Genomic DNA, 17,153 nt, shown 5'->3' on the forward strand with positions numbered 1-17,153 from the left:
CATCTCCTTAAAGTTCACATCCAAACCCTTACCATCCAGCTTGTGACTATCCCCAGCAAGCACAATACTATCCAACATTGCCGCACCAACCGCAGGAGACTTGAAGCTACAATCACCATTCACAACAAACTTCGGCAGCAGACTGTAGGGGTCCTCATATGTAACTAGTTTATCAAGGACATCACTATCACTCTTCTTACGGGGGTCCGTACTTCCTGACCCCTTGCCCTGCTCAGTAACAGGCTCAGCATACCAACTTTCTCCTTATCTTGGGCCTCAACCGCCCCAACATCAGCAGCCACATTAATCAGGCTCATCTTCTGCAAAGGAGCCCGACTTGAAGACGAACGACCTACAACAGCACCAGGTCGGTCTTCAGACTCAATTCGGGCCTTCTTAGCCCCCTCCGACTCAACCACTTCGGAATGCCTTTTCAGATTAGGCTTTCGAAACGAAGTGGGAGCATCAACCTCCCCACCAGCACTACCACCCGCAGCACCACCAGCACTTCCAGCACCCACATCTCCATAGGAGAAGCAGTTGGATGCAGAACGATCTGCATCACCAGAGGAAAAGCGATTGGATGCATAGCGCCCTCCACCCCCAAGCTCAAAACGTTGGGGCGCCAAACGATTTGCATCACCCAACTCAGAACGTTGAGATAGCAAATGATTTGCGTCACCCAACTCAGGACGTCTGGATGGCGTCACCCCTCCAGCCACCCTCACCGCTCTAAAACGGTGTTCAGCGACCCCACTGGATGTCCTAGCTCCACCAGAACGGCTGTCACCAGCACCTCCACTCCGTTTCACTTAAGAAACAGGTGCTTTCTTGTGACTCTCCCTCTCCATGGCAGATTCCGAGCTAAAATCAGAAAGTTCAACCACCACCTTGCGAGCCCTAACCTTCTGCTCCAGCCTCTTATAGTTGATTTTCTTCCCTCCACGCCTCTTAAAGTAATGCACAACCTCCCCCAACAAAGCCTGCTTATCCTCTAAACTCAAAGAAACAAACCTTTCAATCACACCATTCTTCGTATGACTGCGGATTGTAATCTCTGCAAAAACAAACCAAATAAATCAGAATGTCCAGATTATAAATTATAAAATACACATTATGACCTACAACAAACGACCTACCATGAGGTTGTACAACACGTTTATCAATCTCCAAACCAGGAGGGCAATATCTACCTACAGCCAACATTAGCTTACGCCCCCAATCCTCCTTGCTCACCCCCATAATAACAGAAGATTTCCCCTTATAAACATGAAAACTAAAGCTCACAACACCCGACTTCCTCACAACAAAGTGCTCCATTACATCATTTTAACAGATGTTGTAGCCCCTGTCATTCAATAGGTCGAACACATGGAGAATCCTCCAACTGTTCCCCACGAGCTGACAAGGGGCTTTCCCCAAAACGTTCAAAACCTCCACAGTAAGATAGGAAAAGGGCAGCCTCATCCTAGCCTTCATCTGCCCATAACAAACAACTACTTCTCCACCCCAAGGAACGTAGTCGTTAGTATACAAATTATTTTCCCCAGCCAGATTGTACACAGACAGATCGGATTTCACCCAACCAAACTCCTTTCTCAAAGCGGCATAACAATTCATCGACTTAGGTTTCCTCTCATCCACCGTCTCCAACGAGGAAGACGACGAAGTCTCATCACCACTACGAACCCTCTCCTCACTTTCTTCACTTACAGTTCTCTCTCTCCATTTACCAACTTCAACCTCACCACTTACACTATCACTAGTCATAGACATGACACAATCAAAGAAAGAAAGAAAGCTCAAAATTTTTAAAGTGGAAAGACGAACCTGATTCAAGAAGGACGAGAAGGTTTTTCTTCTTTCTTTCTCTTTCACTCTAGACTATTTTTTTCCCTTTGGTTGAAAAGTGAACAAACAAAAATCTTCTACAAGTAAAAAACCCCTCAACTGCCAAACACCTCGAGATAATCAAAACGTTTTGTGTTCCCAAAACTTCAATCATTACTCGCCCACAAATCGCTGTAAATCTGGGCCCACGAATCTAGCCCAATAGTTCCCGCACATTCCCCAAAACCTAAATTTAAAACAAAACAGCTGTCAGACACATGCCTCCAAACTTTACTTTTTAAAAAGTTCCTATCCCACACAACCGCTGTCCACAGAACGGATAAAAAAGGGGGTTGTGTAAGTACCCTCCATTCTATACTACAGAGCACGAGTCCACAAGGTAGGATGCCTTACCTCAGCTCATCCCACAACATCATAACGTACCAACGACCCAACACCCAGGTCGTCACCAACAGCAGTTACAACCATATATGGAAAGATATCAACTAGCACAATCTTGGAGCTCAGTCAACGCAACAATCAAGGAGTCATTTACTTTGTAACATCAGAGTAATGACAAATCATCAAGATAACATACAAGGTGGATCTACAATCCATAACGGTTCAGACACACATCTACAAATAGAGAGAGATGAACTACGTAAGGCTTGATTCAAGTTTACCCAGAGAAACTTAATACGTAGGCAACTCTTATCCCAAGAAGAGTGCAACCATTTCCTATCCAACAGATCATCAGGTCGTAGTCCCAAAATAACCAACATCTACATGGGTCATTGCTTGGTAACTACTTTCCTGCACGCTTAGAGCCAGATCCTACTTTAATCACTATTCTTCCACAGTTCTACAAATTCATCATTAAAGTCAATCGGTGGATGTTCCTCCTAGGCAAGGAACTCTAATAGTGAATATTGAGGATCATCTACAAGTATATGATTATACATAGATTCTTGGAACCTTTACATTCCAAAACTTACCTGTTTGTTGTTTGTCAATTATGTACTTAATTAAAAGTGACGAGTTCAAAAGTGTGGAACATAGAGTAGTAGTTGGACACTTTGTTCAAGGTTTTCAGTGACATCCTTTTCTTTCCAATGACACTTGAATCACATTATAGTATATGGGCAGTGGGCCAATAAAGGAATCTCTTTCATAAGATAATCTATCAGAATCTATCACCTCCCATATTTTTATTGAATACCTATTGCCTATTGTTAAAGTGTGCTGTGTTTATGTTCCTTGCTTGATATGTTGCTTTGTTTATTTCCTTAATTAATACATTTTGTTTTTTGTTTTTTGTTGTTCATAGTGCTACCGAAAATGCAGAGAGCTTCCATTGGTCAAATAACTGGATTGAAGAGGTGATCAGGTAGGCTTTCTCCTTGGATATGTTACTGGAATGTTGTTGATCATGTTAGTATTTTTTTAGATGTTCTTTTGATCCATATTTAATTGGGTTTTAATGATTGGATCATTTTTTAAAGATAACACATTAGTTACCGTGCATTTTATTAATTATATAATTCATAATTATGATATGGATTGGCTAACTAAAGGACTGGCCAACATGGCCATATGCTTTTCATGTTGTAAATGTTTTTCTTTAAGTTGGAGAGTTCTTCAAGTTGTATGTACTGAATTTATGGAAAAGCCTATAGAAATTTTGGCGTGTGGGGACATGTTGGCTGCGCATTGGTATACTTAGTACACCCATAAAGAGTTGTATTCAGTGAACGTTACATAACCATAATGTGATGGCCTGGGGTGGGCAGTCCTTAGTTAAAATCAATTTAGGGTATCATTATTCTCCTTTGCACTTTTAAGTTTGAAAAAATGAACATTTTGTACCATGAACTTTGTTGTTTTTATTAATTTAGGCCAAGAACTTTTTTTTTTTAGCAAATTGGCCATGACCTTTCTCTTTTTTATCAAGTTAGGCCACTGTTACCATTCCGTTACTTCGCATGCTTATGTGGTGTGTCGGATGTATATGTGTCTCGCCAAATGCTCATGTGGCACTGTTGAAGTGCACATCTAATAAGCCAACTATTTTTACTATTTTTTTTTTGTTACTAGAAAAAAGTGACGAAAAAGCCCATGCCCTTTTATTTCTAAAATGCCACCAACTAATATGGCCCATGAACACTTCAGTTACTACCACATGTTGTTATCAGAAAGATAGATGACCTACGATCCGACCACTACAATTTAATCTAATCTGTCGGTCCTTGCTCATCTTCTTTATCTAATCAACAACTACTTACACCATTGCACCACCACCGTCCTTAATAACCAACTCCACCAACAAAGCTGGGCCTCTTTATAGACCTCCTTCTCTTATCTTTCTTCGTAATAGTGTTATTTGTTTATAACCAATATAGGGGGAATGGTTCACCTGTTCAACCAGCATATGCCGCATGAGTCTGGATGTTTGTGAAAGAGAAGAGACGATTCACACTTTGCTCGATCTCTCACTTTCACCGGCTGATCATTCTGGTCAAAATTACTAAAAGCCTTATCAACCGAACCACTCGTGAGAAACTTAAACTTTCCATATTGAACATCAAGTAGCTTCAAGGTGTTAGACATCCGGCTCTGATAAAGTTGTTCAACACTCTCCACATCTCCACAATGGTACAAAAACAAACAGTTCATTCTTTCGACAAGTGTTACAACCCACTTTGCAAGCAAAGAAACTGATGGAATTTCAAGAAACATACACCTATCATAATGTCGTTTCGCCTCTAAAAATTCAAAGTAAATTCGATTCCAAATGTCTTGCCTCATGCCGCTAATAGAAATCGCAAATTCTGACAACTTCTCCCAATAACTAGGCACGTCTTGAGAGAGTGAATGGATTGTCAGTTGTATGTGGAGAGACATCAAGCGACTTAAACACATTACCTCCGTTAAGTTAGTGTCGAATTGGAAAGGTGTTGATCTTGGCATAACTTCCCATCCTGTAAAATGCAGTTCTTCTAACTGAAACAAACTTGAAATAACATTTGACGGAATACCTTTAGATGACATTGGCTTGCAATAGGGTAGCATAGTAAGTAAGAGACATATTTTGTTTTTTATTATTTTTTTCATTATGCAAACTTCTCGTTTTACTGTTGGCACTGAACTTCTCATATTTGGGAAGGAGATAATATCACGTGCAACAAGCGTGATGTTACTTGTCACGTAAGCGCCACATCAGATTTTGTTAGTTGTCCATTTGAATACAAACACGTCATCTTCCGTTACCACACATAGGCAGCCGTTTGTACACATAGGCAAATCTTCTAACGGAACTACACTAGTGGGCCAAACTGATACAAAAAAGAAAGGTCATGGCCCAATTTGCTAAAAAAAAAAAGTTCTTTGCCCAAATTGATAAAAACAGCAAAGTTCATGGTACAAAACGTCCATTTTTTCTTTAAGTTTTGGTTGACATGACTTTTTAAGTTTTCCAATAGTATTAACTTTTCACTTTTCACATCTGGTTATTATAGTATATGACTTCTACGTGAATTTTAAATTGTAATTGGATTAAGCATGTTAATGGTTATAGCTAGTAGCCTAATAACCCATGTGAGTTTTTTCTACCACCTAATAACAATGTTTGTTAAAACACACACACACACACACACACACACACACACACACACACGCTTCAAGTTGAGTTTGTGAGCATGGTCCTACCTAAGAGACTTCTAAGTAGAGAGTGTTAACTTTTTATTCTTATGATTCCTTCATCTCTATTATTTATTTTATTTTATTAAAAAAAAATATTCAAGTGTTAAGTTGGAACTCGATGTCACTAAACGACTTCTTTTCAGATGTAGTTGTAAGAACTCATATGGAAAGTTATTATATTCTGATATGCGGGTAAACACTCTATCTTATTTACTTAAGTGTCATTTTACTTGATTAATTAAAAGTAATAAAGTGTTTCTTCTTATGTAGCGTCGCAACTACTCTGAGGAAGCTGAGGAGGAGGATTTCACTTCTTTGTAGTTGATAAATCTTGGTACCTAGATACTATTGATCCTCTTTTATTAATGTAACTAATTATTGTTGAATTGTTTTGGAGTTTAATGTCTAGTGTATTTATGCACAGAATGGCAGACTTGGCAAATATGGACGGAATCATTGCATCTGGACTTTATGTCAAGATCTATTGAACAAGCTTTTGATATCTTTTTTTGGAAGTTCCGCAATGTTTTCTAGGAAAGTACATACCTCCGCCTATGAAATTGTCAAAGGAAGCTATTGCCCTGTCACCCAAGCTAAGCTAAAAATAGAAATTGCTAAGCAGTAGACCCATATGAATTATAAATAAACAAATTCCTTTTTTATATTAGAGACACCACTTTGAGCTTTTGTTCCTTTATTGATACGACTTTATAGTAAAGATTTTAGTTACATAAGTGTAGTAGAAGTATATGAATAGTTTTTCATCCGCGCTTCCCAATATCACATCAGTAGAAATAACTCCAATAACACTGGAAACTGTTGGTGGATTTCAAAGGTTACCCATGGTGAAGCCTCCACTTGATATTCTTTATTAAGTGGTATATGTGGAACTAGAAAGTCAATTGCCTTAATTGCACAACTCTGCCTAATTAATAAGATGGTTAATAGATAAACCAATAGCTTTTCAAGTGGTGGTAGGAGTTACCAACACTTTGGCATGTCATGGTTGTCGATGTATGTGCAAATTGCATTGTGAAGGCCACTGCATAACTAAGAAGGCAAAGAGCTCTCCTACAAAGGACCTCATCAACATGTTATGGAAATACTAATAGCCAATTCTCCCATTTGTTGTTTGTGTGATTGTTTGGTTTGTATTACAAAGTGTGATCCCTGGGTGGCCCAAAAGTTTAACCAAGGGATCTCTGACAATCTACTGATAGTGATGAGTTGAAGGGATTGAAGCTTCACTAAAAGATATGTTGTTTTAACTATGAGTTGGTTTACACACCAACAAATTCTTTTTTTGATGCAGGAGGTTTTGAAGGGAACACATGGAAGCAACACGAGCGAGTAGGCTTAAGATGACACCAGGTACACTTAAAGGATTAAGAATCAACAGAGATGGTGATCATAGAGATAATAAAGCAGCTGATATGGTGCATATATATTTTTTTTTTAAATGAGGGGCTGGGCCGCTAATTAGAATTCAAGTTGGTAACTGTAAAATTAAATATTATAGTAGCGTAGTATATATTGTAGTCCATTATGTTCTATCGAAGGCAGCTGTAATGATATTGATTTTGTTGGAAGAGGTTAAATGTGGATACTTGAAGTCGTGAACTATAAGTCCGTATAATTTTTTCTTAATCTAATTTTTTTTCCTTCTTTATGCTAAGTGAGCCAACCAAGATATCAAGTAGTGCTTTATCACGTACGTATTTCATTGAAACTATATATATATATATATATATATATATATATATATATATATATATATATATATATATATATATATATAGCCTGGCTCCTAAAAGGACCTTAAATAAGTACCAAATCTAAAATACACCCACAACTTCACCTACAAAATGATTTAAACCCTAATCTTTTGTGCATATGATCTGCTAACTATAAAGAACATCTCTACAAAAATTCAACTCGTTTGATAATTTTTAACACTGACAAAAGATGAATGCAAAAACTAGACATTTCTGGACCTTTATATATATATTCAAAAGTGGAAAATAATTTTATATAAGTTAGAGGATATCAAACGAGTTGAATTTTTGTAGAGATGTTCTCTATGGTTAGTAGATCATATGCACAAAAGATTAGGGTTTAAATCATTTTGTAGGTGAAGTTGTGGGTGTTTTAGATTTGGTACTTATTTAAGGTCCTTATTTAAGGTCCTTTTAGGAGCTTATATATATATATATATATATATATATATATATATATATATATATATATATATATATATATATATGGCGTTGTGTTGAAGGCATGCTTCCTCTTGGTTGAATAATATGTGTTTCAGGAGTTCCAAATCTTTAATTATGGGAATAGAATAGGAATTGGATGAGAGAGGACCCCATAAATAAAAAGCTTAAGATGTGCATTTATTTTGAATTATGAATCGACGGTTTTTTGGATAGGAGGCTTCTTTTGTATTGCGAAATTTGTTACATAATGCAGCATCAGTTGTTGTACTGCTCAGGGATATGGTAAAAATACTTGGAATCTAGAAGGGGTGAAGATTTGTCTTAGCAATGAATATAGATTCACACTCTTAGAGAGCTATCCAAGCCATAAAGAGAAGAAAAAATATCGTTCTTAGAGCTGCTACAATTTAATTGACACAATAGCACATTACTTGGAACATGTATAAAGAATTGACACAACAATTTTCAGACATCTACAAGAACTAATGTTATTAATTTAATTACAAATAGTTGCAAGTCTTTTAACAAAAAAAGAAGTATTCATTTAACGGCATCCGTCCAAGTATGAGAACACATCATTAATGAATAATAGAAAAATAAACAACTACTCAAGAAACCCCTCAGAATACATCAATACTTTGACAGATTTAAATCTTTGAGTAGCCATTCCCAGCACAAATGCTTTAGAAATCAATCAAGAGATGAAAAACCTATAAATTTACTCACTAACAACCTATAAATTTCAGCATTGGATTTCCATTCCGTGACAGATGAAAAACCTTACTTTACACATTACATGTACATCAGTAAGCTTATCATGAACTTGGCAACGAACTAACGATAGAAAATTAGGAAATTAAACTATAAAAAACGAGAGCGAGTTCAAGGGATATTAGGAAAAATAAAAGTACCTTTAAGAATGACTGGATTTACTTCTTCGCTAAAGTCAACTGAAGATAGATACTCGAGAGATAGGTTAACCCATTTGCTTTCTTAAAAAAATGAGAGTGAGAATACACGTGTGAAAATTAGAGATACAAGTGGTGAAAGTGAGACCACGTGTTAAGGATACTGATGGGCTAAGAATTAAGCCAACATTTATCATAAAACCCATTAAAAAAAATGAAAATTAAAAGACAACCCAAAATTTGGATATCTTAATACACTATAAGGCCCATTGATATATAAAAAAAAAACTATTTAGTCTAACAAATTATTGGCGCTGGGAACTTTGATCAATTAATTTACTTTATGAGTTTCAATATAGTTTAGAAGTAAGATTTTTGATACATAATAATAAAATGAAAAAAATTTATATAAAAACGGTCCAGAATGGGTCCAAAATCTAGTTAGTATTAATAGAAAATAACTTGCTGATGTCAGCCCGAAAATGTCCTTATAGCCAAATTATTAATGATAGATGCTGATGCCAGCCCGTTTTTATCCTAAAACCGTAATTATTGGTCAAGGCCTAAAACCGAAATTATTGGCCAATTTATGTGTTTGGGCCTAAATTTATGCTTAAAAAAACCTATGGGGGACTAATTACACGGCTTGTATACTTGTAGTACCTTATACAGTTATGCGCATCTGTATTCTACACGAGTGTGGTATACTTTTAAAACAGTCTAATGTAACTTTCCGTATCGAGATACCAAAAACATATTTTTCAGATAACACAAAGCATTCTAACATCATACTCCCAGTAGTACCAAACCATAAACTCCACTACAAATTTAACCGAAACAAATTGTCAGTTAGGTTTTTCGGTTACGAAGAGGACATTGAAACATTAAACAAACAATCTTCCAAATGTTCTCTTCGTCTCTTCAATTCATTTCCCCGTTGACCGAATTTTGACTTTGTTGGTAAGTTTATTTCGTCACCACTTTGTAATTATTAAATAGTTTGGTGAATGTGTAATTACGGGGTCAATTGTTTTGTGTGTCGAAGATGATTTTGAATTAAATGTTGTGATTGCACAATGTTATATTTATATGATAAAGTGGCAAGACATAGATGGTTAAAAATTAGAATCTAGGCTGGTGTTTAAATCAAGTGGTTTACTGATTTACAGTATTGAAACATTTGAAAGTGACCATCATCTCACTTGGGCAAGCCATGGATTCCACCCGTTAAAATTAGAGAGGCCTTATATAGCAAGATCATATGCCTTACCGCTCTCTAATAAGACGAGGTGGATAGCGCACCTTTTTCTAAGAGCCATTATATGAACTTTGTGGAAGGAGAGAAATGAGAACTTATCAAGGTTGTGGAGGATGAAAGAGGAGCTATTGGATTGGGCTTGTGCAATTCCTATCTTCAAAGTGGTTACGTATCAATATTTCATGTGTAATTGGGGTGTCCTTATGTCCCTAGTAAGTTAGTTGGGATTGTAATTGGGGTCTGGGGAAACTTAGAAGCCTGTCATATGGTAGCTTCTTCCTACGAAAACTACATTGTAACTATGAATTGTGTTTCATTGTCCATATATATTTTGCAATATTATGATTTACCATTCCGAGTCATTTGTTTCCTTGGGCCATATGCATGTCAGGGTAGATTTTCCCCCCATAATATTCTTAAACACTAGTTTTATATTTTCTTTTTGAAATCCTATACGCAGAGTAGTCCAACTAGATTTAACCTATCCTTTTATTCTAAAATTTGTTCTATAGGGTATCTGAAGTTGAATTGACTCAATGAAGAATTGAAATGTTGCAGACGATACTTGATCAGTATTCTTTGTAGAGCCTTTTTACAAGTAAACAACCATGAGTTTTGTTTTTCGAGGGACCAGAGCAGATCTGGAAAGTGGATTTCCAGGATTTATTCCTGAACGGCGTGGAATGGTATGTCTTGAGTGTATTTAGATACTTCGAGCAATATGTATGCTGTAGCTCCTGAAGATTACCCAAGTAGTAAGATGTTTAGTTTCACAGTTTACTGATATTCTTCTCCTTCAGCGTGTCCATGCACCTCGTCCAGCTAATGCCAATTCAATGGTTTTTCTCGTTACAGGTGATTTAGTCTTTGTCTATGTGTGCGCTCTTTTTTTCGTTTTCTAACTTTTATGCTAAAACTTTACTCCATCTTTGTTTATGCAGTTCTTTTGCTCTTTATGGTACTAAACTCACACCAGATGTCACCCAACTTTTTGGTATTTTTACTACTCCACTGAATTTATTTGGGCAATACCCTTTATATTTATATTGTTTCAACATGTTTACGGTACTAGAAACTGAAGGAGTCTTCTTTGGATTTTGTCTTTTAGCTTTGGATAGTTGTTGGTGTCTTTTTAGTGGCCACAAGCCTAAGGATGTATGCAACTTGCCAGCAACTTCAAGCTCAGGCCCAAGCTCGTGTTATGGCAACTAGTGGATTGCTTGGTCATACTGAGTTGCGGTTACATATGCCACCGTCTATAGACTTTGCAACAAGAGGGAGATTGCAAGGTCTCAGGCTCCAGCTTGCACTTCTTGACCGGGAATTTGATGACTTAGGTTTGATTGTCTTGTGATAGATACTTGAATATTGAAGGCCTTCATTGTAGAGTATCATGACATATAGAACTTTGTATTCATGAAGCTGAAATGTCCTGCAGATTATGAAACTCTGAGAGCATTGGATTCGGATAATGCTTCCAACACTACTTCAATGAGCGAGGAAGAGATAAATGCTCTTCCTGTTCATAATTACAAGGTTGCTGGCCCACAAAGGCAAGTTTGTTTGTGCTCTTACTTTGTTGCATTCCATAATTGCTCCTCAGCTTTCATAAAGATTCCTCTTTCATTGAATATTATTTGGAATACGTGACTTTAATTATCTGAAGTTACAATCTCTCTTGATTGTTGACAGTGATGGTGCCTCACGACAACAGGTCTCATCTTCTTCATCCATAGTTGAGGTATTCCTTTCTTATGTTTTATCTATCACAAAATGACTTGACATGCTGATGAATGTTTAGCAAGGATGCTCATTGCCCCCACCCCCACCCTCACCCTCAGGCTCCTCAAAATGTCAAATATCAAGCCTAAAAAGAAGAAAATAACAATAAAGAGAAAAGTGGGTAGCTTTTGAAATTTGAACATATATAGGGAAACTTGAAATGAAAGTCTTTACTCTACGAAACAGGAGATATGACTCTTAAGTCAAGCCCTTTTTGTCCCATCCAAAAGTACTTAGTGAAATCATTTAATAACATGCTAATATCTTCTTCTTTCTTAGTATTTCACATTTATTAGTAATCTACCTCATATTGCATTGGAGTCAATTGTAACTTTGTGTCTTCAGTACTTCTGTTCAGTTCGTACCACCATTTCCACATTAATTTTTCCCGGATCAATTGCAATCCCTTTGCTACTGCCTTTGCTTCCACTTGTCTTTCAGAAGCTACTTTTATAAGATGTATATTTCTTTAGCTTCATACTTTATGTGAATTATCAATTTAGTTATATATTTTCAATTAGCTCTAATTCTGTTCTAAAAAGAGAATCTACAGGCCTTGCTAGGAACCAAAGGTGGTATCAGGTGAATTGTAATGCAATTCCACAGATGGCACTTTATTATTAGTATAGCAACTTACCACGTGTCACCACTGTCAAGGAATAGGAAGCATCTATTACATTGTTTCTTTATTGGTTTAATTGACCACTTTTGTATCTTTTAGCTTTTTTTGTTAGATGGAACTGTTTATATAATGTTTTTTCGGTTTTGCAAGTTATACACGGAGTATTATTCATTGGTATGTGAACAGAGCCCAATTCTGCAGTCGGACATTCCCACCCCCCCCCCTCCTCAATGGGGAAAAAAGAGGGCTTGTCAGATCCGTACCATTTTGTTGATAATAACTTAAAACTACACTTACAGAGAGGGTGACATAATGATAATGAGCCTTACCCTCCTAGATATGCTTCCATAAGATTTAGAACATGAAGTGATTTCATAAATCAATTACTCAATTAGACAACCAATTCTGGTGATATCACCTTTGTAAATCTATTTTGAAATACCAACAAGTCATCATAAATCTGCTTTGAAAAACTTGAAATTTCTTATGATCAGAAAATGGAGCAAAATCATGTAATCAAATTTTATGAATTAAAAATAATATCGCTGCATGTTATGACACAGATAATATCTTGTATCCCTTTCCCATGAACAAATGACAACAACAATCCATGGTTGCAACTGCAACTTTAGTTGATACGAAATAATGTGTTATTCTCTAGGTGAATATTTTCAGACTGAAAAGTTTTGGCACGTCATTTTACATCACCCGAATAGTTGAGCCTTTCTCTTTTCTCTTCCCTTAAAGTCATTTTACATCAGGCTAATATATTGAGATTAGCAACGTTTTCAACAGCCGGTATCAGTCTTTTTTAATTTACTGGAAGACAGAAATTCTAAACCCTTGTGAAGAAGACCATGCTACTTGGCCGGAGATTCAGCAACACCAAGCAGAAGAGGCAATAGTTCAGATATATATGTTGTTAGAACCAAGGTCACATGGCTTTAATTTCTCCTCTCTGCAGTCACCTCAATTCTTTATTCCAATCCATCCTTATTAGGCTTGAAATATCCTGCAGCAAGTCTCTCTTCCATACAACCAATCGTTAGGATTTAACCTCCGCCGGCCTGTTTTGAAAATTGAACAATTCAAGAGACATCTGCTTTGAGAAATTTGAATTTTCTTATGATCAGAATTCAGAAAATGGAACAAAATCATGTAATTATATTTTTACTGGTGAAGTTAGTATGGCTGGCTTTACCAAAAAATAGAAATTAGTATGGCTGGATGTATATATCTTGTATCTTTTCCCCTTGAACAAATGAGATGACTGTTAGTCATGGTTTTAACTACAACTCTTAATTTAAAGTGATTTTTTTTCCCTTGGTGATTAGTATAAGCAGAAAAACCAAGACATCACAAGGGAAGATGGAAATGTAAAGTCCTCAGAAGATGAACTGACATGCAGTGTTTGCTTGGAACAAGTGAATGTGGGTGAACTCATCAGGAGCTTACCATGCTTGCATCAGGTTACCTTACAGTCTCAATCTTTTGTTGTATGCTTGATGGATACATATAACTGATTTGAGCCCTTCTCTAAAATTAGAGGCTTTTGTTTGATGTCACTTGTTAATTTGTTAAATCTTGCATGAAAATTGTACATTATTGTTCAGTCAAACAAGCTTACAACGAGGTGTAACTGGAAATAATCATTAGTTCATCTTCACATTGTCAGTGAAGTTTTCAAGTAGGAAAAGAAAAAAAACCAATGGTATTAGCATAGTAACTTAATTTTTCCCTATTTTGCAGTTCCACGCAAATTGTATTGACCCGTGGCTACGACAACAAGGGACTTGCCCCGTCTGTAAATTTCGAGTAGGTTCAGCGTGGCAGGAAAACGGAGAGAGTGGAATGGATGCTTCCTACATGGTGTAAACGCTCTGGCATTTTGAATGCAGGTCGAGTTATTTATATGTATGTATGTAGTACGTAGATCAAGACGTGTAATCTGTAACCAATCCTTAAGATTGGGGAGAGTCGGATGGATGTTATATACGTGTCAGATGTTCACACTGAACACAGATCAAGATATTTAAGAGAAGGTTTTTAATACACAAAGTCACAAATCATATGGATTTTATTTGCAAGGCATTATTTGGATATAAGTCAATTACCATAAGGCGTGATACAAAAACAGATGACGTGTGATACAAAAACAGCTGTGTGTTTATTGTTAGACAAGAATTGGAGTTTATAGGGGTGCCATGTCCAGCTCTGTTATATAGGAAAGACAGAAATTGGGACCTGTACGTTCGTTGAAGCTGGATGGTCTGTTAGAGTGAAAGCATATCCAAATTCTCATTTGTACGGAACATCAACTGTACAGGAAATGATTCTTTTCTATCGGAAATCATTCGGGCAACGTGATTTTGACTGTGCGCTTATCTGGTCGTCATGTGCATGGTTAGTGGGGCACTGTCATTTACAAAGCAAATCACCTCTTTATTTGACAACGAATGAATAAATCAATTGAAACAAAAAAGTTCATATTCCGTGTCAGGTTCCAACAAATACTCACTCATGTTTCTCTCAGGATTTAAGATGAGTGAGTTTTTGTGAAAAACGAAAGAAAGGAAGACAGAGAAGTAGAGAACTAACACCATGAAGGAATCTGAACTTCCCAATAACTGATGCCAGCTATTTCAACATACAAATGTGTTTATGGTTTACTCTGTAAGTTAACTAGTAACTCATATACGTGCACTTCACAAATGTCAGTTCAGCCTAAGCCTGCTCTTCAGTCTTCTTCAGGCGCCTCTTTTTTAACCGCTTAATGAATGGCTCTGACCGCTGAAGAAAAATTCTGTCTGATTCATCAGCACCTTCTTCCTTTGACGCCCATGCCATAATCGCGGCTTCTGATACAATATCTTCATCATAGAGGAGACGCAAAATACGTAGAAATATTGGAGAGAATTCGATGGCAGACTCCAAACACATTTCTTCCAGCTTCATTATAACTATGTGTAAATGTATAAATTTATATCAATAATATAAGTCTTAATTCTTAGCTCTTAGCTCTTAAGTTGGGATGAAGAAAGGGATGGTTATTGGTAGTGGAAGTGGCTGCTCTTCATGAGGTGGAAGATGACTACATATCCAGTTGAGGGAATATTGCCTCGAGAATTTGGGAACTGGAATCAAACCAATGTAGTTTTGTAGGTAGCTTAATTTTATAGTCATTGAGAGTATGTATCAGATGCACACGTGTACTGAGAAGTACAGATGTGCGGTCGAGATGAAGGGCATGTGTCTATGAGAAACATGTGGGTAGTGGTTGTATGTGTGTAGGTTTATCTGAGTTGGCATAGGGTGTAATTGTAGTGATCAAGTATCTTATTCTAAGATCAGCTATGAATTGAATAGGTTTGGATTGAATTGATAATAGGAAAAAAATGAAACTCAAGCTTTAGTATTCATCATTAATGGTGGTTACAAAGTCTTTCTCTTTCTCTCTGTTTTGCTCTGGTTTTACAAGTAATTTTGTAATTAATCGAATCCTCTTTCTTTCTCTTGATCATCGCTTTATATAGTTTTCCAGCTATAGTGGTGCCCAATCCTATCCTCACGTGTGTCCATTCTCCTTCTTCTTCTTCCTTATGCGCAATATACCGACAATTATGTCGATATTTCGAGCTAGTTACGATATTCGGGCTGAAATATCGGGTTGACGATATTAACCCACGACATCGCTCTCTCTTGAAACTTTCAAATTTCGATCTCGAAATTTTAAATGTTATGAGAAACAACTGGGAAAAACCAAAAAATCAATCTGAAATACTCAAAATTCAAAATTCAAAATATCAAGCGGTTACTGTTGGAACAGAGAAGTCACATCAAAATATCAAATATAAAAACTCGCCTTCACTTTCTCTCTCTTCACGTATTCGCAAAAAGCTCGAAACATTCAAACCCCACCACCATTAACAAACCTGAAAAGCTTCAATTTGGAATTACTCACTGTCCTCTTCATCAGATTTTCCTACAAACTTGACAAGCTAGTTAGAATAAAACTTTAATATGCTTACTTGCTATCATAATCTCTTTTCCTTTATTCTGTTTATCCTTAATATCACGTCTGCTCCTCTTCTTGAATTAAGAGGGTTAGGGTTAGAGTTTGTACTTGAACGTTTTATCTGTACAACCATTATACTAACTAGATTTTTGAATTATATATTTTGATCTGTTTCAGTATGGCTAGGAGAAAAACTTGTGTTAATTTTAGGCGAACAATCTTGAAATGATCCTGGCTTCGACGTCAAGAACGTATGCTTTTGAGACACATATCATCACCTCGAAACCCGTCATTGTCACCATGAAAACTCGATATGTGTATAATAAATAAGATATTATACAATAGTACTGAGTATAGCGATAGTAGTATCGATGAATGATATAATTCAAATAAAAATTTATTATTTCTAGTGATACCGATATGTCGAATGAAGGTATTGAGTCTGAAGATAGAACCAACTCTTCTTCCTCAGCCTCGACATCGCAAAGGATTGAAACTGATGAACTAGCATGGCGCCCAACGTATCTTCATTTCTCATTTCCTCATGGAGGATGGTTTAAATTATGGAGGACAACAACATATAGAGTGATGGTTTAAATCCTCATTTCCTGAAAAAACCCAACTTAGCATTAGTTAGAGCTGCATATCAGATACCCGATACTATCACTCTTCAACACTATGTTGGATGTAGGAAAGGTACCAAATGCCAAAGTGGTGATGCCCAGTTGATATAACGTAAAAACACAACTAGATTTCTCTAACCTATTCTTACGTTATCAATTATTTATTTTCTACTCTCAAATATATATTCATGCAATAC

At 36.5% G+C, this 17,153-nt stretch overlaps 1 protein-coding gene across 3 annotated transcripts; it reads left to right on the top strand.

The window, feature by feature from the left end:
- The first annotated feature begins 9,355 nt into the window (after positions 1 to 9,355).
- Positions 9,356 to 14,405, top strand: SDIR1 (RING/U-box superfamily protein). 3 transcript variants are annotated; one of them, XM_086569962.1, is made up of 9 exons: positions 9,356 to 9,616; positions 10,427 to 10,600; positions 10,715 to 10,769; positions 10,856 to 10,908; positions 11,023 to 11,251; positions 11,353 to 11,467; positions 11,607 to 11,655; positions 13,653 to 13,787; positions 14,068 to 14,405. In XM_086569962.1, the coding sequence occupies exons 2-9, from the start codon at positions 10,523 to 10,525 to the stop codon at positions 14,191 to 14,193; spliced, it is 840 nt and encodes a 279-aa protein (XP_086426088.1). In that variant the 5' UTR covers positions 9,356 to 9,616; positions 10,427 to 10,522; the 3' UTR covers positions 14,194 to 14,405. The 3 variants fall into 3 exon arrangements, with proteins under 3 accessions (XP_086426088.1, XP_086426089.1, XP_086426090.1); XM_086569963.1 differs by having other exon boundaries at positions 9,397 to 9,616; positions 10,473 to 10,600; XM_086569964.1 differs by having other exon boundaries at positions 9,405 to 9,616; positions 13,662 to 13,787.
- The last annotated feature ends 2,748 nt before the right edge of the window (positions 14,406 to 17,153 follow it).

The sequence above is a fragment of the Coptis chinensis genome, chromosome 7 (assembly GCF_015680905.1).
Source record: "Coptis chinensis isolate HL-2020 chromosome 7, ASM1568090v1, whole genome shotgun sequence".
Lineage (NCBI taxonomy): Eukaryota > Viridiplantae > Streptophyta > Magnoliopsida > Ranunculales > Ranunculaceae > Coptis > Coptis chinensis.